The 25,464-nt window shown below is 36.4% G+C and overlaps 1 protein-coding gene across 15 annotated transcripts in view; it reads left to right on the top strand.

Annotated features, from left to right (window-relative positions):
• Window positions 1–25,464, top strand: part of MPDZ (multiple PDZ domain crumbs cell polarity complex component) — a 193,533-nt gene that overhangs the window by 66,553 nt on the left and 101,516 nt on the right. For 9 of the 15 annotated variants that reach the window (XR_010407652.1, XM_064579269.1, XM_064579271.1 and 6 more), the window contains 11 exons: window positions 2,709–2,892; window positions 3,886–3,975; window positions 5,638–5,747; window positions 8,397–8,543; window positions 9,715–9,879; window positions 11,701–11,886; window positions 13,248–13,457; window positions 15,378–15,494; window positions 17,854–18,018; window positions 24,754–25,038; window positions 25,304–25,427. Coding sequence is in view for 14 of the 15 variants with exons in the window: in XM_064579269.1 (XP_064435339.1) it covers window positions 2,709–2,892; window positions 3,886–3,975; window positions 5,638–5,747; window positions 8,397–8,543; window positions 9,715–9,879; window positions 11,701–11,886; window positions 13,248–13,457; window positions 15,378–15,494; window positions 17,854–18,018; window positions 24,754–25,038; window positions 25,304–25,427 (1,783 nt within the window). In the remaining variant the exon portion in view is untranslated. The remainder of the gene's footprint in view (window positions 1–2,708; window positions 2,893–3,885; window positions 3,976–5,637; window positions 5,748–8,396; window positions 8,544–9,714; window positions 9,880–11,700; window positions 11,887–13,247; window positions 13,458–15,377; window positions 15,495–17,853; window positions 18,019–24,753; window positions 25,039–25,303; window positions 25,428–25,464) is intronic. The other 6 variants (XM_064579268.1, XM_064579273.1, XM_064579275.1 and 3 more) reach the window with 4 other exon arrangements.

The following is a 25,464-nucleotide window of genomic DNA, read 5'->3' as shown; positions in this document are numbered from 1 at the left end:
AATGTAATGATATTTGAACAGAAACTTCTCTCAAGAAGGCTTGAAATTTTCATGTTTATTAATCACTTCTTCAGTCTGTTAAGAATACCAGCTTCTGAGTTTCTTCCCAGTGTAAAGTGCTGGGTACTGTAATTTTGGGAAAATAGGTACCATTATTCCCATATTACAGATGAAGATGCTGAGAAATTTGAATTGAAATCCAGTTTTAAAAGTTCATGGTTATTCCCTTATACCAGGTTCTTCTGTGCTGGTACCATCTCTGACATTTGGGTAAGGAGTATGTTTTTAAATTCAGGCCATCAAATTTTGAAAATAAAGGAAGAATGCAGTTTTTAAAAATGTATTTGAACTTTACTGGTATTAAATTGACAAAATCATATGCATTTGAGTTTTTAAAATTAAATTGGATTTTTCCAAATCAAAACCCCAATGAGATACCACCTCATACCAGTCAGAATGGCTAAAATTAACAAGTCAGGAAACGACAGATGTTGGCGGGGATGCAGAGAAAGGGGAACCCTCCTACAGTGTTGGTGGGAATGCAAGCTGGTGCAGCCACTCTGGAAAACAGTATGGAGGTTCCTCAAAAAGTTGAAAATAGAGCTGCCCTACGACCCAGCAATCACACTACTGGGTATTTACCCCAAAGATACAAATGTAGGGATCCGAAGGGGTATGTGCACCCCGATGTTTATAGCAGCCATGTCCACAATAGCCAAACTGTGGAAAGAGCCAAGATGTCCATCGACAGATGAATGGATAAAGAAGATATGGTATGTATGTGTATATATATATATATATATATATATATATATAATGGAATATTATGCAGCCATCCACATTTGCAAAATGTGGATGGAACTGGAGGGTATTATGCTGAGCGAAGTAAGTCAATCAGAGAAAGACATGTATCATATGCTCTCACTGATAATGAGGAATTCTTAATCTCAGGAAACAAACTGAGGGTTGCTGGAGTGGTGGGGGGTGGGAAGGATGGGGTGGCTGGATGATAGACATTGGAGAGGGTATGTGCTATGGTGAGCGCTGTGAATTGTGCAAGACTGTTGAATCACAGACCTGTACTTCTGAAACAAATAATACATTATATGTTAAAAAAAAAAGAAGAAGATAGCAGGAAGGGGAAAATGAACGGGGGGGAAATCGGAGGGGGAGACAAACCATGAGAGACGATGGACTCTGAGAAACAAACAGGGTTCTAGAGGGGAGGGGGGTGGGGGGATGGGTTAGCCTGGTGATGGGTATTAAAGAGGGCACGTACTGAATGGAGCACTGGGTGTTATACACAAACAGTGAATCATGGAACACTACATCAAAAACTAATGATGTAATGTATAATTAACATAACATAATAAAAAAATTGGATTTTTAGAGTTGAACAATAAAAATCTATTGGAGATAAAAAATTGTACTGTGAATTTTAAGAATGTTTATGGAAACTTAAAGTTGAGATTTTTATGAGTTTTTTCTTTTTTCCTTTACTATCTGATAGTAAATAACATGTTCATTTATCTTATATTAATTTTTGTCTTTGAGGTTTAAATTTAAAATAATGTGCTATAATCTGCATTTATTTCTTCCAAAAGGTAATTTGCTTTACAAATAAATCCTTGACGTATGGACTGAAGGCTCTATATTCCCATTTGGGGTGACTATTGTGCAGATGACAGTATGCTTTGGTGACATCAGAACCTGTCCTCTTGGAGCATGCAGTCACAAAACTAATAATGACAGAAAATATAAAATTAAAATTATGATAAATGCTGGGAAGGATAAATGGTAAAGGGGGCTTTGACTATGGTCAGAGACCTTAGGATAGTTCAGTTATGAAAGTATTACACTGAGATCTAAAGCAAGTGCAGGTGTTTTCTGGGTGGATGGATGAGAAAGAGCATGGGCTGGAGGGAGTCCAAAGAGTCTAGACTGGGGGGAGCAAAACCTGCAGAGGCCTCCTGGCTGAGGGGAACATTGCAGGGCAGGAGTGGAAATGAGCCCTCGGGGGCTAGAGGGCACAGGGATAGGCAGCACCATGCCAGAAGAGATTGGTGGTAGAGCTGGGGACGGTTGACACAGGTCTTTCTAAGCTGTGTTCACGGTATGGAAAGTTGGCTTAAGGAGTGTCCTATGGAAGGCAGTCTTGGGATAATATGATCATATCTATAGTTTGGGAAGATCACAGGGACGTCTTCAAATATTTTATCCTTTGTGAACTAGGAAAAGGGAAAGTCACGTGTATTTTCTGAAGAGGCAAAAAAATAAAAAGGAAGATAGTTTTGTCATCTTTCTTTTTTTAAAGCCAGGTAAGTATGTTATGTAATACATCAGCACTCTCAGAGACCACTTTTGTCACTGTCTTCTACACTTTTATATCCTGCATAGTACTAGCTTCCAGACTTGACTGTGTATCAGGATCACCTGAGGAATATAAAAGAATATCCCCACCCTGGAACTATTGGTTCATAATATCTAGAAGTGAGACACCATCATCTGTAATAAATAAAACAAAACTCACCTGGGTAATTCTAGTGCATCTAAGTTATTACTGGTCCCCAAACAGGTTTTAGTTCATTCTCCAATTAGGGGAGTACTCAGTCCTGTTCATTTCCCACTAACAAGCAGTAAACATGCATTTGGTGAATCGATAATACAAATACTCATTTATTTTTTAACACGTCTTGCTCTGATCACAGGTAGATGGCACAAACCTTCAGGGTTTTACCAACCAACAAGCAGTAGAGGTGTTGCGACACACAGGACCAACTGTGCACCTGACACTAATGAGAAGAGGAGCGAAGCAGGAGGCTGAGTTCACGTCAAGGGAGGATGTCACAAAGGACGCAGTTTCGTCTCCTGTGAATGCCAGCGGAAGCAAAGGTAGTGCCAGGTGAAACTGGTTTTCAGTTAGACCTTTACATCACTTAGATATTTTTCTAATTCTGAAAATACTTAAAGAATGGTATTTAGTCTTCACTATTCATTATGAGCCAAATAAAAAGGAAATTTGGTGAAGTTGGGACTAACCAGAACTAGCGATGTGTCCATTCACTGTAGAATGTGCTTCCGAATAAAACAGGTTTCTTTCTTTCCTGTTGATTCAGGTACCATTTCAGAGTCAGAAACGTGCATTTACCTTTCCATCCCTGCCTTACTTTTAGGTGCCATTGCGTGTTTTCCTCTTTAGGGAGGACCTGTTCTGCCCGGGCTAGATCTGCAAGCCTCATGTGCCTAGATGTCCAGCCTTCCTTGAAGGAATCTACTTTAATAACACATTTAGAAATGTCATTCATAAGCTGTTGGTACATGAATATCTCTGAAAATTAGTGAAATCCCCCAGTAGCTGACTGATGTAAGAGTTTGTTGGTAGAAGTCAGGCTTTTGGTTTGAAAATGCTGTGTCATTTCTCAAACTATTGACCATTCTGGTATTTATGCCATATACTGTTTATTACAGCAGTAGGAGACAGGGGGGCAAATCACATGAGAAATCTATTCTTTTTTTTAAGAGAGAGAGAGTGGAAGACAGAGTGAGTGAGGGAGGGAGAAAGGGAGAGGGAGCGAGAGAGAATCTCAGGCAGTCTCCACACTCAGCACAGAGCCTGATGTGGAGCTCTGTCTCACGACCCTGAGACTGTGACCTGAGCTGAAATCGAGTGGGACACTTAACTGACTGAGCCACCCAGGTTCCCTAAGAAATTTATTCTTTGTCATGTTAACAGGAGAATTTCCCTTTTAAGTACAAGTGGTTATTGAAAAGTTTACCTACAAAGAATATTCATCTTGGGGTTCAGGTAAATACAGTGGGATTTGAAAAATTTCATGTGCTTGATTATATTATAAATGTAACTACTAAAATATTCTTATCTTTAAGAAAATTACGAAAAAGATGAAGATTCTTCATCTTTGAGTAGAAACACCAGCATATTACCAATTGAAGAAGAAGGTAAACACCTGGAGCCAGGTTATTATGTTCTTTATTATTTGTTTGTTTTTTAGAGAAATGATTTTTGTGAATGTGATTAAGCCTCTATGGATATAAATTACTAAAAAAAAAACTATCAAAAAAGAAAACGATACTTTTCAGTCCTTATATATAGATGGGATTAATTTCTCTAGTAGAGTAAAATAGTTCATTTACACCTGGCGTATTTTCTAGCTGTACATTTTTCTTTCTTACAAATTTTTAAAACCCTTTAGGAATCAATCAGTTATGTACAAGGTTTTATGTCAATCCCCTTCCTTCAGTACAGCCAACATGTCCATATCTTATTGAGCAAGCAATAATAAAATTACCAAGTGTTTTTAAAATAAACATGAGAATCTTTTTTAAAGCATAAGCTCTTAGGAATGAAACTGTCCAATTTGGGGAGGCTTTTTCTTGTCAATTTTTCCAAAATTTGAAATCTTAATATTGGGAAGTTGGTTTGGGAAGGAATTGTATGGAAAAATTACTAAAACTTTCTGAGATTTCTTTCAGTATAAACCTAGACTCCATCAAGCTGTTTAAACATTTTTTAGAGCAGTATTGTTTTATTATATAATTATGCCAGAATATTACTGCCATCTTTAGGCTGGGAGCTGTGTGCTTTCCTTACCTGTCACATTGCTTTAGGTGCTTTAGTAACTTAAATCCACTGAACAGAGTCCAAGACTGATCTTTCATGTGTATGCTACCCTTCACTAGTTATATTGATGCTTTGTGGTTCTTTAAAGTATCTACTTCGTTATTAACGTTTTTTTTTTTTCTGTTGAAAATTTTGATTTATTTTTATTATTTTAAAGGACTATATGTGTTTGCCATAATACTCTGGGAGTGTGATATGTAACGCATTCATATGTGTTAATTGCATTCTGCCATTTTTACACTAGCAGGTGAAGAAATTATTTAGGCTAAAGTGAGTATCAAGAGTAGTGGGAAAGAATACAAAGGTTTTAGAGCATGAAACTTTATATAAAGTAGGGATGGGTGTAGGGGAATCACCTCGAAAGCCCAGATCATGTCTTTGCTTTGGTGAATGTGCATATGGGAGGGTTGGGGTGGGGAGACGCTCTAGACTTAGAATCAGAAGTCCCCAATTCTTTTTTAAACAAACTAAGGAAAAGCTTCTAAATGATTCTAATGCATCTACCCTAGTGCTGGTTCTCAGACAACAAACAAACAAAAGAAATTAAATAGACTCATAGATACAGGAAACAACTGTTGGTTACCAGAGTGGGGAGGTTTGGGAACAGGCAAAGTAAGTGACAGGGATTAAGATGTACAAACTTCGGTTATAAAATAAGTAAGTTATGGGGATACATTGTACACATAGGGAATACAGTCAATAGTATTGTAATAACTTTGTATGGTGACAGATTATAATTAGAGTTATTGTGGGGATCATTTCATAATGTATGGAAATATCGAATCACTATGATATATTCCTGAAATTAATAGGATATTGTTTGTGAATTATACTCTAATATAAAAAATGTATAGAGAAATAAGAGTAACTCATATACTGGGTGAAAAGTCAGACTTGCTACAACAGACAGGTTCTGATCACAGTGTCTCTGGAATAGAATGTAAAAATATGGAGGTTTTTGTAGTTTGTCACTGACTTAATTGTGTTGACTATTTCAGGTTATCCGTTATTGTCAGCAGAGATAGAAGACATAGAAGATGCACAACAACAGGAAGCTGCCCTGCTGACAAAGTGGCAAAGGATTATGGGGATTAATTATGAAATAGTGGTAGGTTAGCTCAGCCTCCCTAACTTCCTAACTTGTAACTGTGGTTGAGCAGGAAGTTCATGACAAAAATAAAGATGATCTTCCTAAAGAGGGCTAGAGAAGTAGCAAATGCCCAGGACTTTTTTTGAAGACCGAAATGATTGAGGTATTTAAAAATTCAGGTTGGAGAAAGTTGGATAGTAACAAAGGAACTTAAATAAATGGAATGAAAATTTTAGGACTCGTAATTCATCAATATTTTAATATTTTGAGCAGTCATTTGTATTATCTAGACAAAAGGAATGGTTTTTTTTTTTTTTGATTCTTGAGTCTGGAATTTATGGAGTGACAGAATATACTTAAAGATAAAATAAAAATCATCATGATCTTATATATAAAATTTGAAGAGGATTTTTTTCCCACTCTATCCTTACATATTTATTTTGCTTAAGGGGTTTAATTCTGCATCCTCTTTTCATACCATTTATTCCGTAGTGAATGTTTTATGTTTATTAATAGTTTGCATACCTTATATAGCAATCATGACCTGCTATCCTAAAAAGAGACTTAAGAAAGGTAATGCAAATTATCAATCTTGAGATGTATACCAGCAAATTTTAGGGATTTCAAAAGGAAAAATAAAACACTAGGTTAAGTAGAGTTTTTCATATTGCTTATAATATTCAAACAACTCTAGATTAGGAGAGATCAAAGAACAGATGTCATGTAATAATAACTAGCATTTATTGAGCACTTTGTGCCAAGCAGTATTCTTAGTGTTTCATTTAATCTTTGTGACAATGATCTTTTTTTTTTTAAACACTCAAGATGGTTAACAGTCAAGTAAGTAGTAAGTACAGCTGTTTTTACCATTTTAATCAAGTCAGGGAAGAATAAAATAAGGTCCAGCTTAACTGTAGTTAATTTAGCATGAAAGGTTGGGGGATTCCTCCTATGGGGTAGGGTTAACATGCTGGGACATATCACTGAGACTGCACTTCTGTGGTGGTAATGGAATAGTGAAGGGAACTGTTTAACGAACCACTTTGTCATAGAGGTGAGACCCAGGACCATGAACTCTTGGCTGTCCTTTGTGCACATTGTCTCTTGGTGGCACCCCCAGTAATCTGTCAGGGGTGAAATGTGCTATAGGTAAGAACCAAGCTGTTTATTGGCCTTCATCAAACAAAAGTAAGAGAGATCTGACTTTAAATTGTTTGCTATGTAGCTGTATAGCCTAAATGCAATCATAAGAGCAGTGGTATGGTAGAAGGAAGGATTGATAGACGTTATCAGGGAGGGACTTGGAGGGCTGCTCAGATGAAGTGATACTTACACTGGGTTTTAGGGAGTGAGGAGGATTTCATCCACAGTAGATTTCAAAATTGGATGATGTAGCTTCTGATAATAACCCTGCACATATTAGCAAGATTTGAAAGATATCTTTTTTAATTAATCGCTGTTTTTCTCAGTTCCTCTATCCCTATCCCTATAAAATACAAGGGATGAAGTAGATCATCTTTAGTATTCCTTCTGATTTTAATAGTTACTGGATTCTTTGTGAAAATGGGTGATTTCCTAACATTCTTCATTATTTAATGTAACAGTAGGAAATAAGTTCATTCTCCTATTTGAAGCTCTGGTTCACTTTTTTTTTTTTTTTGATTTTATTTATTTGTTTGAGACAGAGAGAATGAGAGACAGAGAGCATGAGAGGGAGGAGGGTCAGAGGGAGAAGCAGACTCCCTGCCGAGCAGGGAGCCCGATGCGGGACTCGATCCCGGGACTCCAGGATCGTGACCTGAGCCGAAGGCAGTGGCTTAACCAACTGAGCCACCCAGACGCCCGCTCTGGTTCACTTTTAATGACCAGTGTTGTCCATTGATACCAGCATAGGATCAGGAGTGTGGGCTCTAGATTCAGACTGCATAAGTTTCAAAGTTCTTGTATAGCTATGTGACTCTGGGTAAGATACCCTCTTTGAACTTCATTTTCCTAATTTGGGAAACAAGGATAGACATTGGAATGATTTATGAGAAGCTTGAGATAAGCTACGTAATGGGGTTAGCTCAGTCCCTTGCACATAAGTGAAGTGCTAAGTATGTGTCTTTTCTATACTGTTGTTCGAGCTCAGGCATTTGATTTAATCTGTGGCCATTTAGGTTACCCTCCATCTGTTACTAGTTTCTTTTCCTTTTTTTTTTTTTAAAGATTTTATTTATTTATGTATTTGAGAAAGATAGAATGAGACACAGAGAGAGCATGAGAGGGGGGAGGGTCAGAGGGAGAAGCAGACTCCCCGCTGAGCAGAGAGCCCGATGCGGGACTCGATCCTGGGACTCCAGGATCATGACCTGAGCCGAAGGCAGACACTTAACCAACTGAGCCATCCAGGCACCCCCTGTTACTAGTTTCTGTAGGTGCTGCACTGCACAGTATCTCAGGGGCTGGCATCTGGCTCCTTCCTCTGCATTTGTGTTGGCTCATGAAACTGATAGATAATCAGTACTCTTTTGGAGGCAAAGCTCCAAAGCTTTGCAGCTCCACAATAACATTTTTGAAGCTTTTGTGAGAAAGTTGACTTTTTGGGGGGTGAACATAAAATATATACATGAGGGAAAAAAAACAAATGAAAAAAATACTAGATTCATGATGATTTTTTCCTTTCAGGTGGCCCATGTGAGCAAGTTCAGTGAGAACAGTGGGTTGGGGATAAGTCTGGAAGCAACAGTGGGACATCATTTTATCCGATCTGTTCTACCAGAAGGTCCTGTTGGACACAGTGGGAAGCTTTTCAGTGGAGATGAGCTGTTGGAAGTAAGGAGCTATGCCATTCCTCCATCCCCTTAAATAAAATTCTGAAAAGGCTGCAGGAGGCTTAAAGTGTAATAATAATATGCATAGTAAGTAAGTTCTTATTTTAAATTTCCTCTTCAAAGGGTACTTGAGAGAGATATGCAAGTAAAAATCCACCAGAAGTAGAAATTTCAAATCTGTCTGTACATTGATCTTCAGACGTAATTCCATGCTGGGTGTTTTTGTTTGTTTTAGTCCAGAGAACTATAAAAACTTTCTTTTAAAAAATTTAAACCAGTTATTCAATTTTTAGACCAGGTATCACTTTCACATGTTTCAGAATCACAAAGAACATAGAGAGACCCTGAACAGTCTCTTTCTTGTGCTAATCCAGCCAGTTCTCATCACCTTTCATTAAGTAACTACTGTTACATTTGATACTCTGCAGTCTTCCCAATATGTTTAATGAAGAGCTAAGAAAATTCGGATATATTCTTTCCCCCACTTTTAAAAGCATACTGGCATACAATATGTACTGTTTTCCATTTTGATTTTTTCACTTAGTGATATAAAATGTCAATTTGTAGAATAATCTGTTCCTTTTCCCTTCATCCCTGGGTATTTTTTTTTTCTTTTTATTCTTATGTTAATCCCCATACATTACATCATTAGTTTTAGATGAAGTGTTCCATGATTCAATGTTTGTGCATAACACCCAGTGCTCCATGCAGAATGTGCCCTCCTCAATACCCACCACCAGGCTAACCCATCCTCCCACCCCCCTCCCCTCTAGAACCCTCAGTTTTTCAGAGTCCATCGTCTCTCATGGTTCGTCCACCCCTCCGATTTCCCCTGCTTCATTCTTCCCCTCCTGCTACCTTCTTCTTCTTCTTCTTTTTTTTCTTTTTCTTTCCTGGGTATTTTTTTATTACTTCTCCCTTTCCAAACTACTACTCTGGCACATGAAACAGGGGTGAACGATGGTGATTTTTCTGAGTGCTTTAAAAGTCCCATTTCCAACACAACTCTAACATTGTTCTAGATCATACTACTGTAGGTAACTAGTTCTGAGCACAGTAGAACTATGGTAAACACCCTCGTAAAATTCATATTTATTTAATAAAAGATTGGTTTCAAAAGAGTACTCACATTATGAAATGTTCTTTCTTGGGCAACTTCTCTTTTTGCACAGGTGAATGGCATAACTTTGCTTGGGGAAAATCACCAAGATGTGGTGAATATTTTAAAAGAACTGCCGATAGAAGTGACAATGGTGTGCTGTCGACGAACCGTGCCACCCCCCAGCCAGTCAGGGTTGGATAGCCTGGACTTACGTGATACTGAACTGACAGAAAAGGTATCAGGTTTGAGACTAGCCAGAATAAGTAGTGGAAGGTCTGAATGGCATTCGGAAGAATTTTAAGCCTTTTTTTCCTCTCATTTGGCATTTGATTTCCTCAAAATCAGTGGCTTGTAGGAAAGACCTTGGAGTCAGACAAACGTGGGTTTGAGTCAGGCTCGGCACCTACTAACTCTGTGACCTTGGGCAAATCACTTCATCTTTCTGAATCTCACTTTTCTCCTCTGTAAAATCTACATCATAGTGCCAGTCCTCAGAGGGTTGTTCTCTTGTTCAAATAAGTTTATATAATGATATTAGATATTATGGCACCCTTTATGCTTGTATAATTTATTTATAGTATCCCTATGAAAAATATACTCATAATGTGCCCATTTATAGAAGAGAAAACTGATGTAAATAGTATGTAGTACAAATGTGGTAAACAAAAGATACTTAATGCCTGGCACATGGTTACTGCTCTGTAAATAGCTAACGTATGGATGGACACATCCTCTCTGTGATTTTAGATCTTACTTGCATATTTTTGTACTTTTTAAATCTGAACAATTTGAGGTCATAATACTGCATGTCAGATAATATTCTGTGACATTCAGACCTCCCATTTTCCTGTTTGCTTATTCTTTTTTATTCACATCAAAATGTCAAGAAAGAGTGCATCAGCTTTTCTGAGGACTCATAATAGATATCTAAAGTTAAGATTTGGACTTTACATAATTTGCGGTCTAGTCAAATCTCATTTAAGGTATAATGAGATATGATGCTAGAACTTGACTTACATTATACTGCAGGAATCAGTACAGTAGAAGAATTTTGAAAGCTTTGAAGAATGTAATATTCATATGAGTGGAGTAGGTTAAATAAGAGACATAATTCCAAATTGTGTAGAACTCACTCTATCACCATACATGTCCATACACATTTTTTATGTGTTCTACATGGGATTATTACAATAAAGCAGGTGGACAGATTTGTATCCATGGTCCTAGGATGTGTAATAATTAACAGCAAAGATAGTATATAAACTAGAATTTCATCATCAAAAACATGTCTTTCTGAAATTTGATATGTTCATACAGATGAAGAAAACTGAGTTAACTTAGATTCACTTTATTTTTGCTGAAAGAAGCCAACATTTTGTATTCCTATTTTTGTGCTGAGTGCTTTATAAATGTTATCTCATTTAATTCGTAACAATTCTATCAAATGGGTAACTGTGAAATTCAGGTTAAGAATATTGCTCAAGGCAACACAGTTAAGAAATCATAGACCTGGTCTTTAAGCCCAGACTAATCCGACTTCAGATCTTGTCTTGCTATTGTGCATGCTAATTTATTAATGAAATAATCATGTGCACAAGTCACAACATTTGAGAACCTTTGTTTGCAGAGAGTACATTTACATAGAGCCATTTCCTCTTGAATTGTTACATATCATAAGAATTTTTTCTTTAATATCAAAGTAGATTTACAGTTTTTTTTTTTTTTTTCTGACTACAGAGGTGACTCAGATACTGATGAAAAAAAGTGAAAACCACCCACAGTCATGCTGCTGAGATACAACCCTTGTGTATTTTTATAGGAGACCTTTGAACCATACATTTTTAATGCCTGTTCCATGTTAGGTATTTCTGCTTCTTTAACAACCTTCAGTAATTACTACCTTAATTTGTAAAAGTTTCATGATAAGCTCTTGCTCCTTTTATTTGTGAGTGGTTTGTTCTGGACAGATGCTGGGACTCTCCCCCTCCTTGTGGTGTTGGTATGTGTCTGTTGGTCTAGTGCCCCTGAAATAAGAGCTGTGTGGTCTGTTACGCAGCCTTATGTAGATCTGGGCGAGTTCACTGGGTCCTCGGAGACTGAGGACCCTGTGCTGGCGATGACCGAGGCGGGTCAGAATGCGGAGGAGGTTCAAGGACCTTTGGCCATGTGGGAGGTTGATGTGCAGCATATCGAGCTGGAGAAAGGAAACAAAGGACTTGGTTTTAGCATTTTAGATTATCAGGTAAATATGTCCATTTTTAACAATTTTTTTTTTTAAAGATGATATATATTCAAGGTATATTGTAGATAAGAGAAAAAGCAGTTAATATTTCAGAGTTATCAAAAACATTTCCTTGTTTCTAGCAAATCTTCTAAAATAATAATATATATGGTTTATTTATCATGAAGCGTTTCTTTTAACATTGAGTTCATTGAACTCTTTCTAGATTTCAGCTCTTGAAAATTTGAAGAATATACAAAATACATTTTAGGAATATCATAGAAATACAGTTTTTTTGTTATTTGGGGAGTATGTCTAAATTATTTTTATTTCCGTGCTCATAATTGATAGTTCATATTTCAGTGGTAAGACTTAAAGTATTAAATACTTATTTCTTTTGTCTGTAGTGAATTATAGAGTTCTAGTTGAAAATGGATTCTTGTCATTTGACTAAATGACTAAATTTATGAAGAAACTTAAACTGGTCAAGTGTAGCGTCCTTACCCTGCATTGCACTCTGTGCTGGGTAACTGAGGAAATGCTTATGCATGTGTGAGAGAGCCTCCTCATTAATTAAGACTGGACCAGAGAGCCATCTCCAGTGACTCCCAGGAACTGTGTTCTTTATAGCGCTTGATTGTGGATCCTTGTTTTCTAATATTAAGGTTGCTGTGTATCTGAAAACACTGCATCATCACATACTATATGGACTCTTTCTGTTTTTCTTCATTTCAGAAAGATAGGCCTGACCTTCTAGTACACTCACATCTACTGATGTCCCACAACAGTAACATCCTATTTAACAAATGCTGTTGTAGGGACACCTGGGTGGCTCAGTCGGTTAAGTGTCTGCCTTCGGCTCAGGTCATGATCCCAGGGTCCTGGGATCGAGCCCCGCATCAGGCTCCTTGCTCAGCGAGGAGTCTTCTTCTCCCTCTCCCTGCTGCCCTCCCCCACCGACTTGTAGTCTCTCGCTGTCAAATAAATAAATGAAATCTTTCAAAAACAAACAAACAAACGCTATTGTCAGTAATTCCTGTATCTGATGTCCAGCCTCAGAAGACAGTTGTAAGATTGGACAATTTATCAAAAATTAAAATTATAATTTTATAGTGATCTGTACAGTTGAAGTGGTCTACTCAGGAACAACTTGGTACTTAAGGATGCCATCCTTTAGGGGAACTCTTCGTAAACTCTTCAAAATGGAGATAGCCTTTACCTAGATAATTCGTTTAGACGTGTTGCATGAAAATTCTTTTTTGAGGCACTTGAAATAATTACCCATCCATTATAACTCAGTGGCCAATCTATAAAAACATTTTTTCAATAAAAAGGAGCTACCTTCTTTTTTATTTATTTTTTTCCCTTCCCCATTCTTTCAGGATCCCATTGATCCAGCAAGCACTGTGATTGTAATTCGTTCTTTGGTGCCTGGCGGCATTGCCGAAAAGGATGGTCGACTTCTTCCTGGAGATAGACTCGTGTTTGTCAATGATGTTAACTTGGAAAACAGCAGTCTTGAAGAAGCTGTGCAGGCTCTGAAGGGTGCGCCAGCAGGATCTGTGAGAATCGGAGTTGCTAAACCATTACCTGTAAGAATTCGGATTTTATCGATTTTCTTTTTCAGTTTGTAAACAAAATGGCTTTTAGGGTTACTTTTAGCTTCAGAAGGTGTTCTCATGAGTGAATCATGACTTTTGGTATGGTTATTGGCTGTGTGAGTGTAAAGATTTAATTTTGAGTAATAGTTTTTAAAAGAATAAAGGAAAGAAAACGAGATTCAGAAATAAATTTATAACTTTAAATTATGCTTTCATAGTATGCTTTTGATCTTTTTTATTGGATAATAAGGTCATGATGAATATAGAATTGAATATTTTAAAAGAAATATGCCTTGGGGCGCCTGGGTGGCTCAGTCGTTAAGCGTCTGCCTTCGGCTCAGGTCATGATCCCAGAGTCCTGGGATCGAGTCCCATATCGGGCTCCCTGCTCTGCGGGAAGCCTGCTTCTCCCTCTCCTACTCCCCCTGCTTGTGTTCCTGCTCTCACTATGTCTCTCTCTGTCAAATAAATAAATAAAAAATCTTTAAAAAAAAAAAAGAAATATGCCTTAAAATGTCTATACCAATATAGTAGGGTATTAGAGAAATTAATAGCATTCACAACTAACAGTGCAATCTTTAATTATAGTGAAATAAAGTAGAATCTCTGTCAGTGTGGTTTAAGGTCCTGCATTCTGTTGATTTCAACACATTTCTTATCTAATTATTGCAGAGCAAGAAATTGAACTTTTCACAGTGGGTTCATCAGCTTGTGGCTCTTCTCCTGGGAGGCAATCACCCTCCTGTCATTAATTAGTGCAGTATTAAAAACAACTAATCAGTTCATGCTACATAATGTCAGTATGTTTATTAGGTGTAGTGATTACAACATAGCACTTATCACTGAATTGCAAGTAAGAGAGACATTCTCAATATTTATGGGACTTTTTTAATGTATAAATATATTTTTAAGGCAAAGGGCAAATACACCTTTTCTTAAGAAAACACAAACATAGGTACATTTGCATAAACATCAAATAACAATTTGTTGACTTTATGAAAGAATTTGTTCAAATAGTAAGCTTTGTTTTAATACATTTGCAATGTTAGATTTTCATGCCTCACTTTGTACTCCACAAAGAATTTTGGTAACCTATGAAAATATATTTATGACAACGGAGGAAAGGAGAGAAGTTCTGCATGTGTTGCTGATGCAGGGTGATGTAGGCAAGACAATCTATTTTAGGCTATTTTATTTGAGATTGGAATAAATATGTTAGGTTTTCTGTCAGTGTGATTAAGGTTGCAGTATAATAGATTAGGAATGTAATTTAAGTAGATTCTGTACCTGTAGAGGTTTTTTTTTTTTTTTTTTTTTGCTGTTTTTTAAGCTATGCTCAGTTGAGAGACTCCACTGTAGGGTTCTCTGACATTCCTTATCAAGTAAATCACATTCTTTAAAATGATATTCTAGTAAGGGATGACAGAGAGAAGATGATCCTTCCTTTTTAATGTTTTTTTTCCCCTGCAACTTCTTTTATATCTTAACACCTAAAAGGTGCCTTACTTATTTTTATATTAAGAAGTCATTATTTAGCCAGAATATTTGGCAGATAAAACTGACCAGAAGATTATTGTATAATATTTAAAAATTATTGATTTTGATGATCTTTTATAAGGAGAATGAAAAATTTAGAAGGGATTTTCATCTAACAGATGATGTATTGGTATTAGAAGAATGTCCTTGTTGTATCTTAACAAATAAAAACATTAAATATGAATATTTATCGTATTTCATGTTCATCATTCTATGTCTAAGTCATATGTTACCATTTGAAAACATTCCCATTTTTTCCCTTTCTTCTCCTTACTTGTCTTCTTCTATCGCCCCCCCCCCCACCTTTCCTTCCTTCCCTCTTTGCTCTTCTCCCTCAAACTCATCCTCAAACACTGAGCCTCCTTCTCCCTGCAGCTTTCACCAGAAGAAGGGTATGTTTCTGCTAAGGAGGATTCCTTTCTCCACCCACCACACTCCTGCAAGGAGGAAGGGCTGGCTGACAGAGCCCTCTTCAGGGCTGACTTGGCTCTGGTTAGTGGCCACAACGTATCAAGTCTTTCAGAAATCTTACGTGTCTTATGTTTTGCCTTCCAAAATATTCTAAAATCTTACTGTATACTCTTTGTTCATAATGTTTTGGAAAACCAAACATTTTCATTTCAACTGTAGTGGTTCTCATAGTTCAAAATAGGAAGAAAAACCGTAACATGTGTGAAAACTATTTGTTGGACTTAGGGAAGAAATTCAGTTAGCAAAGCATTCTGACAACTAGTAGAATTAATCTTTACATCATACCAAAAATTGTTGAAGCAGTCGTTTGCTCTGATTTCATCCTTGGGCCATTTCTAGGCATTTTTTAGCTGTTTTCAGCTAATCAGTTGTTTTGGCTACCTTTTAATGAGGGAACTTACAACTGTATTTTTTCCATTCAATGCAAATAATATGAAAGCCACATAAATTGGTTCAGTTATTAAGTAACACAAAAGCCTCCAAAATAGTCAAAACCCATGTTTTCTAAAATTACAAAATGTAATAAACATCACTGATTTACTAGAACATTTTAAATTAAAATTTTATTTTTACTTGATCTATATAAAATCATTCATTAGAGTAAATGTATTTGTGGCCCACTGGAGACCACTTTGATGAATAAATGCATGCATCTTGCTCCCAAGAACCTCACTGTCTGGTAGAAGAGACAATACTATAGCAATAATTAAGATATAAAGCTAAACACCAGATATAAGGAAACATGTGACGTTTATACAACATAAATATAACAAATTGTACATCCTATTCCATTGCTCCTATTAAAGCCAGGTTCCTGGCCTAACTTTCCTTTTTGGCAAATAATGCCCAGTGTGACTAGAAAGGATATGCCCAGCTTTTGAAATCCTTGTTTCAGTGTATCAGAATAGAGAGTGAGGTTTAGAACCCATGGCTTTCTCCATTATGTACTTATAATCAGTTGTGCACATCTTGCTTGAGAACACAGAGTATGAATTATTTCTTTGATTTTGATGGTCCTAATTTTGGGGAGATCAGTTTTTCTTGTTAATATTTTTCAGTTAACCAGCTCCTGACATTGTCTTTTAGAAAGTTTTGGTGTATATTATAATAAATACAATAATATCACATTACAATATAATTAACAATCCATGACACAAAACTTAGTTAATGCCATCTGCCTAGATAGCGATGTGAAGTATTTACTGTCTAGATTGTTGTACATGATAAACATTTGTGAAGGGTAAACCTCCACAAAGTAATTCACTAGTGAATTTGAACATGTATTTAAAATACATTATTAGAGAGAGGGTCACTTGGAAATGGCATGTATTCTTAGCATGTTTTTGCAAGAATGTGACCTGGTATAATGTTATAATTCTCCTGGCAAAACAAATTGAAATCACAAAGAAGTAGAACACATAGGATTTTGCCATCAAAACAGAAAATGCCGATAGTATCAGAGAAGGGTAGTATTTATGTTCTATCTATTCTAAGGTGTAACTGTAGTGAATTATAAATAGAGCTTTAAGCTCCTCACGAGTTGATTCTTTCACTTGGTTCTGCCACAGAAGATAGTATTAGGTGTTTTAGATAATATATACTGAAATGTTCTACTTTATATGAGTTTTCCAAGAATAGGAGTTTATAACTTCATAGCTTCCCCACAACCATCATTAGGCCCCTTGTCTGTTAGTATAATTTCAGTATGAAATCACAAATATTTTTTTTGCTTTCTGATGATCACCAGCAAATTCCGAATCTGCAACTTGAAAGGTTTTTAAAATCTAGTTTAAAATAACTTAAAATAGGTGTGCCTGAGTGGCTCAGTCAGTTAAGCATCTGACTCTGGATCTCAACTCAGGTCTTGATCTCAGGGTCATGAGTTGAAGCCCCTCATTGGGCTCCATGCTGGATGTGGAGCCCGCTTTAAAAAAATAACTTAAAATACATTGTTTTAGTGAGCTTTAAAAATAGGTAATTGCCTAGCTGCCTTGCTGAATAATAGTTTATTTTAGTTGAATAGGAAAGGTGTTGACCTTATTCATTTTATTATAAAATTCTAGGAGTTGGGCAGGTGGTCTTAAAAAATAACGTGAACTAGAAAAAGTAAGTATTTTCCTTAATTTATGGAACCACTTAAACTTCGAACGGATCCAGGCCCTTTGTTAATTGTTACTGTTGTCCTTTCATTGCTGGAATAGGAACTGCTGGCACCAGTCTGTCCTCATTCCGGTGCCTTAGTCAGTCTCTGATGTGTTGAAGAGGGTGAAGAGGTCATGTTGAAGATAGGATGCATGCCGGTATGCTTTTTCGTCTCAAGTGGAGACTTGGCATACACGTAACCAGAATTTGCAGCTGATATTATCATTTTGATTCCTAGGTGGACACAAATGAGGCCGCCTTAGATGAATCGACACTGGAGTCTCAGTACTCTCCTGATAATGGCAGTATCTACTCCACTCAAGCCTCTATTTTATCTCTTCATGGAAGTGCTGGTAGTGATGGCCTGAACTCCGGTCCCCCCCTCCCATCTTCTCCTCCCAAGGTACGAAGGAATTGCATTTTATTTACAGGAGGGCCCTGTGCGTAATTCTCTAGAGGTCAATGTTTATGGGGGATGGTGGGAGTAGTTTGGTAGAGGTGTTACGTTTTTCCAGTCTTGGATTTATTATCAGATTAAAGTGTAGTTCCATTTGGGTAGTGTTGATTGAGCATCTTTCAGACCACTAGGTACTATTTAAATCTAGGATCTGTTGTACAGAACGAGAGAGACAAGGGTCCAAGGCTTTGAGTAGGATTTACATGATAGAAAAGTTTCAATGAAATGTATTTCTCAAATTGTGTATTTAGCTGTGTCTGCTTTAGAAAAATCATGAGGATTACTTTATTTTCTTAATGGTTTTAAAATTGATTTTCACGCAGAGTTGGATAGTAAAATATTTCTTGCATTAATTTAATATTTACTAACAAGATAAATTTAATACTGTCATATTTTTATATAAAATGATGCCAAAAAATACTTTATATAGAAATCACAGTGAATGGCAAAGTATAGTTAAGTCTCTGGATATGAATGAAGACTTTAGTTACTGTTTGACATATCTGTGCCATGTATATTTTAGAAATAGATTATTGGCATAAATGCCCCAACTCTTCTTCCTTTTCTTGGTGATGTACTTTATAATGCTTAGTAAATAATATTTTAAAACCTACCCAATCTTTTGGGCATGAAATGGTATCTTACTATTTGCATTTGAAGTTCTGCTTTTTAGTGGGGTTGAACACTGTTTCATATATTGGTCCTTCAGTTTTCACTTGTGTCAGTGACCTCTTCATGTCTTTTGGCAATTTTTATATTGTGTTGTCTGTCTTCCTATTGATTTGTTGGAGTTTTGGTTTTTTTTTATATTTTCTAGAAATACAAATACAAATACACAAAAGAGTTCAGTGTATTTTATGAGTATGTGTGTGAGTATGTGTATTAAAAAAGCCAAAAATGTGTAGGAATGACTTTTTTCAACTTCAGGAAAGAAGTTATTCTTTGAGAAAGAAGGAAGCATGGGGATTCGGCTGTAATTGTAATACATTATATCCTTTTACAAGGAAAGAGAGATTGAAGAAAATATGGCAAAATGTTAACATCTGGGCAAAGAGTTCATGTATGGATATAATTTCTTTATTCTTCCGTGTTGGAAATATACCACAAATAAACATTAAAAATCAAGATAAAACAACTAGACGGTAACTTTCTTAAATACATGAAATACATATTTTCCATATAAATTAAATTCAGCAGGAAGGAAATCTGCATTTTTGAGTAAGATGGAAAATAGACTTTCCACAGGTCTAGCACAGTTTTCCTCCTTTTCTGATTAACAAGTAATTTTTTGGCCAGAACCTTTTCAAAGCATTTTCTTTTATGTTCAGGGTGCACCTGTTATCCTTGCAAATGATGCTAGGAAATCTCCTTGAATTGCTTTGCAAGGTATAATCTTGAATGGAGCAGCTGCTCCTCTCTCGCCACACCTGAGACTGTCTGTGTGCCTGCGTCCTGTCTGGAACGTGTTCAGGCTTTACTGGCCTCGGGGCTGGAAGCTGAGTTCATCTCCTAATGGACTCTCCTAATCCACAGCGGAGCGCACTGCTTCTTGCCAGTGGGACAGATTGCATTGTTTAACTTAGTAATTGTTACTTAAAGGGATTACACAATCTGCATACTGAGAAGCATGTATTTTACAGGGCAAATGCTGGTTGTATGCAGCACAACATATTGGCTTACTGAAGTCTATTTGCCTCTTTTTTTTTTTCTTGAGCAGTTTACTCTTTTGTTGAAGCAGATTTTGGCAAGCTGGCCTATCAACTGAAATATTTAAACTACAAAACAACAAAGAAGACATTAATGAGGTTGTTTTAAAAACACACTGAAACTACTCTGTGTACTTTCAGTTTTCTTAGAAAGTAGGACTGTTTCTGCATCGTGGTAAATCTCTGCAACATTGTTTTTATTTTTGTTTTTGTTTTGTGGTGTCTTTATAGCACCAAGATATTTACCAGAAGATTATGTGTAAATAAAAAATTAGATGATGTATTCATTTTCCTATTTCTTTGCACTAAATTTATTTTAAAAAGATAGAATGGCAATTTGTTATGGAATTTAGAACTGGCCATTTTTTTTCTGGCCATTTTTCTTAAGAGTGCGCTCACTTTGGAACCCTCTAATTGATAACATAAAATCTTGTAAGATATTTAAGACAGAGAAGCCTCCATACTGATTTAAAGAAGTGTAAAATTGAGTTTGAGGATCTCAGTGATTCCTAGGTTTTTGACTTTGCTAGATATGTAATAATCTTGGTGGTTGGAAATGCACAGATAATTTCACCTTTCTTCTTACCTTAATGAGAAATCTTTGATCTTGGTCAGGTACACTGCCAGAAGTTTTAAGAACTAATCACCCAGAGCTGGGACTCATCATAGGAGGGAGGCCTAACTCCTAAAAGCAGAGTGTGGGCCTGACAGCAGCTTAAATACCAAAGGCTCCTAGGCATATGTTGGAACTCCTTTGTCCAAAATTCTCCCATCTGGGAGACCATTCTGATTTTTTTTAAGGAGTGGTGTTCACTTAATTTGATTAATTATCATTTAAGGAAAATAACCATTACTCAAGAATCTGAAAAATACTGTAGAGCTACTTCTATGGCATTTGGACTAATAGAGGCAAGTCATTGAGATGTGAATTTTAAAGGCAAAAACCCAGTGGGTTTTCTCATTGTTGTAGGTTTAAATTTTTTTCTTTTTATCCCCCTTTCCTTGTCACCCTTAAAGACAACAAAATGCAGAAATAATTGTTTTCCAAACTTAAACGCTTGTAGACTTCTGTTTAAAAGCTCAACATGGTTTTGGGGAGAAGATGCTTTCATTTATTTTTTTCTGTTTTGGATTTAAATACACCCAATAAAGATTATTTATGTAATGAGTCTCCCCGTCTACTCCTTATCCTCCCAAGCCCCACCCTCCGTTGTATATCGACACTCACTGTCGCTCCAGGGATGAAATGACTACCAGTTTGGTGCATGTCCTTCGTTCCTCATACTGGTCCACTAGGAAATGCTATTGATTCTAGTGCAAGTTGAACTCAGTGTTCGTCAAGCTAGAAGCCCCTCCTTGCACCTTGCACACAAAACATAGCCAGTGGATTCCATGATTTAAAAAAAAAAAATCTACCTGTTCCTAGAGATCTCTACCTACTGTCATTCTGTAGCATCAGTATTGCTGCCTTCACACCCATGCTTAAAATGTTTGCTTGTTTCTTTTTTTGGAGAAACAGTTAGTGTCAAAAACTAATGAGATCACTCTAGTCAAGATGATGAGAGTGATTGTGGAAGTCTTGGTGACAAAACTGCAAGCTCTCAAAGTATAAAAGAAGTCCCTTTTTTGCTCAGTAGGGTCGGTACACAAACAACAGAGGAAGTACTATACCTTATCTCAGAAAGAGGGGGGAAAGGACAGTAAATTGAAGTGGCTGTGCTTTTAGTATGTTTTCCCACAGTGTGGAAGGGTTTCTGTGGTAGACCGCTTATGAAGAAGATCAGGTTGTGTCCAGTGAGTGTTTCAATACTTGGCTAGTCTATATAAATAAATCATCTGGGTAAATAGCGTGCCCAGGTATCATCCTAACTTACTCATCACCCTTAAACAGCTCTTTTCAAGTGTATTTGACATTTTTATTTAACCTGTCTCTCTCTCTCTCTTTTTTTTTTTCCAGAGAACAAGAATATATCAAGTAGAGGGGCGCCTGGGTGGGCTCAGTTATTAAGCGTCTGCCTTTGGCTCAGGTCATGATCCCAGGGTTCAGGGATCGAGCCCTGCATCGGGCTCTCTGCTCAGCAGGAAGCCTGCTTCTCCCTCTCCCACTCCCCCTGCTTTTGTTCTCTCTCTTGCACTGTCTCTCTGTCAAATAAATAAATAAAATCTTTAAAAAAAAAAAAAGAATATATCAAGTAGAGGCACGTGTTAATGTGGATTTTTACAAGACTTCAGTTTAGGTACCAAGTTGCACTGGGAAATTATAGAGTTCTTTTCGAATATCTTACAAGGGAAGAACTGCTTTTCTTTTAGATCCCTAAGACTTTTAAAAATAAAACTCAGTTGGTTGTTCAGCAACCAGAAACGTTTCTGAAGTAGGCGTATGTTGTCTGCTGTGTTGATTAGCTCTTTCTTTTCTATGTGTCTGTGTTAACTCCTTTATGAATAATGCATGGAAATTTCTGTCATACGATTTATAGTAAACCCTAGCTAACAAGGGCGGCTTGACCTCCTTTTGTGATGAAAAGCAGTTTTAATTGTTATCTTTATTTGAGGCCTGGGGAAGATGATATACTGCTAAATATTATAATTAATTTAGTAATACAGAAGCTAATTCTGTAGTAAGTGCATTGTTATTTTTCATTAGAACAAAGTCATCAAATTTGGGTGAATGGGCCAACAGGTTATTGTCTAGGTTCCAGCAATGTGGAGGATGATGGTTTCCTGTCGTTGTTCCTGAAGAGTCTAACAATGTTCCTGGCTTGTACGATATTCCCACTTGCCTCAATTCTTTGTACCAGGAATATTTGATAATTCCAGAGAGATAACTTATGCTGATAAGAGGAATGTAATTAACTCTGTTGGAAAAATTGATTACCCTTCTAGAAAAAATAGAAAGAGATCCATATCTCACACCACACCCTGAAATAAATTCTAGAAGGATTAGAACTGAATCTGAAAAGAAAGCATTTATAAAACAGAAGAAAAATACTAGAAAGCATTTCATTTTCTTTGTGTGGAAGGACTTGTTAAGCAACTTTTGAAACTCTGTAGCACAGAAAATTTTGACAAATTTGATTATGTAAAGAATTTCATAAAGAGTTACATAAAGAATTCTTGATTACATAAATAATTTAATTTCTGCAAATATATCTATATAACATACAAACTGAAAAGATAAGTAACAGACTGGGGAAATACTTGTGGTATATATTACAGACTTTACCTACAGAGTATATCAATGACAGGAACAAGCGGAAACCCCCTGATGAAAAGTTGGATATAATATATGAAGAGAATGTTGACAGGAGATATATAAATGGCATGTCCTCATTAATTGTCAGGGACATGCATAGTAAATGCTAAGGTTTATATTTATTAGAATATGTTTCTTTCAGATCAAATTACCAAACTAATTTAGGGTTGGCAAGATTAGTTCACAGGTAGTCCCAAATTTTTGTGAGAGAAAATTGGAAGACTATTTGGCAATATGTACCAATATTTTAAGTGCCCGTATTATTTGGCCCATAATTTTAGGAGTTTATACTAAATAAATTTTCTCACATGCACAAAGATGTGTAATAAAAATAACAGTAATGGCTAACAGTTATTGGGTATTTTCTGTTAAGCCAGATGTGTTATTTAGTACTTTGTGGTATTAACTCTCTCTGTCCTCCCAATAGTCCTGAATTATTTTTATGTTCTGCAATTAATAGATGAAGGGACCAAGGCACAGAGGATGCTAGTGGTGCAGTGAGCGTCTGAACATGCACTCCAGCGTCTGTACTCCAGGGCCCTTCAGACTTAGGAGTAGTTTTGTGGTCATAAGAAGATTGAGGTTGACATTTATTTACTGACATGGAAATCTCTCATGTCTAGATATAAAGATACCTCAAAAAAGAAAGTAAAAACATTCTACTTAATGTTTTAAAAATGTATAACTGCATGTATATGTGAGTGTGTATTTGTACTTGTACATATTTAGTATGCAAATGAATAAAAAATTCTGACAGACATTCAGCTGATTCCAGCTATTTCTACCAGGGAAAAAATGGAAGTAGGACCCATAGGGAGAGCTTTCATATTATACTCTCTATATACACACATATATATACCTGCATGGCTTGAATCTTTTCTGATGATAATGTATCCATATGCTGCTTTCATACTTTAAAAATATTAATAAGAGAATTGTAGGACAAACATATGTTTATTCAATAGCAGTTGCTGGAGCAACTGCTTGCCCAAAGCACATAAGTGATAGAATATATCTGTTGTAAATAGATGTATACATATATGTCAAACTAGAATTTTAGCGTTTCGGGGAATTTTAGAAATTAAATAAGTCAAGAGAGGTTCTGTTATGATGTAAGAGAGCCTAGATTAGAGCCTACATCTTATTATACACCTTCTTAGTATTCCCTTTGTTTATCTTGCAGAATATTTATGAAAGTTTTCCCTATAATAATTTGAACTACATAGCTTTTTGTTCTCCTTAAATACCTAGAAATGCCTATCAAAATAACTTTTCCTTGGAGATTCTTATAAATCAGAATCAATATTCTCTTTACGTTCTTGATCTTACATAGGAACTTCATACTGATTGAAAATGAACTACTCTTTAAGATTTGAAAGTAGACGTTACTTGCTTTCCTGTGTGGATTGAACTATAATTTTATTTGTGAACAGAACATAATATTGTATCTAAATGATCTCATGTACAATATATAGTACAAGTATAACCCACTTGAACATGACATACATGATCTGCAGGAAAGGCATACAAAAGCATTTATAAAAATAAAGATATGCAGAATGTCAGCTAAGAGAAGAATTTGTATGTTTGCTAATACTTCTTGAGTAATGAAAATTATATTGTGTTTTGTTTTCCACTAGTTATTCATTAAGAAATGGTCTTGCAAAATACATTGATGTAACTCTGGCTGTGATTTTTTATTGTTTGTTCTTTAATCATCAGGATGTTATTGAAAATTCTTCAGATCCAGTACTTGATCTGCACATGTCCTTGGAGGAACTATACACCCAGAATCTCCTGCAAAGACAGGATGAGAGTCCATCTTCAGTAGACTTGAGCATGGGGCCTGCCTCTGGCTTTACTGTAAATGATTATACCCCTGCAAATGCTATTGAACAGCCGTACAAATGTGAAAACACAAGAACGTGGGCTGAATCTCACCTACCAAATGAAATGATATCAAGTGCAGAACTTACTTCTCCCATGCTACCTGATTCAACTGGAAAGGTAACATTTTAAGACATGTATTGTATATGATGATGAGGTTGGAAACAGTGACACGTTGGAGTATTCTGGCTGATCTCTGCATTTGGAGCAAGTGCTCTCTTGACATTGAGATTTTCAGAATCCAACCTATGAACTTATTGGTTATAGCTTCCTGCTGAAGAAGGCATAACCAATTAGAGAACATGAGTGATGTTGAAATACTCCAAAGTCTTGTTTTCCTTTCCATGTGAATTATTTATTTATTTATTTATTTATTTTCTGTCAGGGCTCCGAGTTCTTAATTCAGCAGAGCTCCCTGACCTCAACTGCGGAGTGCGTCATGCTCCAAAACCTGTCCAAAGAATCGTTTGAGAGGACTATTACTATAGCAAAAGGCAACTCCAGCCTAGGTAAGTGCCTTCCTTTGCACACCTATCTTCCCTCTCA

This window comes from Mirounga angustirostris, unplaced genomic scaffold (assembly GCF_029215605.1).
Source record: "Mirounga angustirostris isolate CCGP_5_RB_7025 unplaced genomic scaffold, mMirAng1.0.hap1 SCAF_15, whole genome shotgun sequence".
Taxonomy (NCBI): Eukaryota; Metazoa; Chordata; class Mammalia; order Carnivora; family Phocidae; genus Mirounga; species Mirounga angustirostris.
This window is presented reverse-complemented; position numbering and strand designations above follow the sequence as displayed.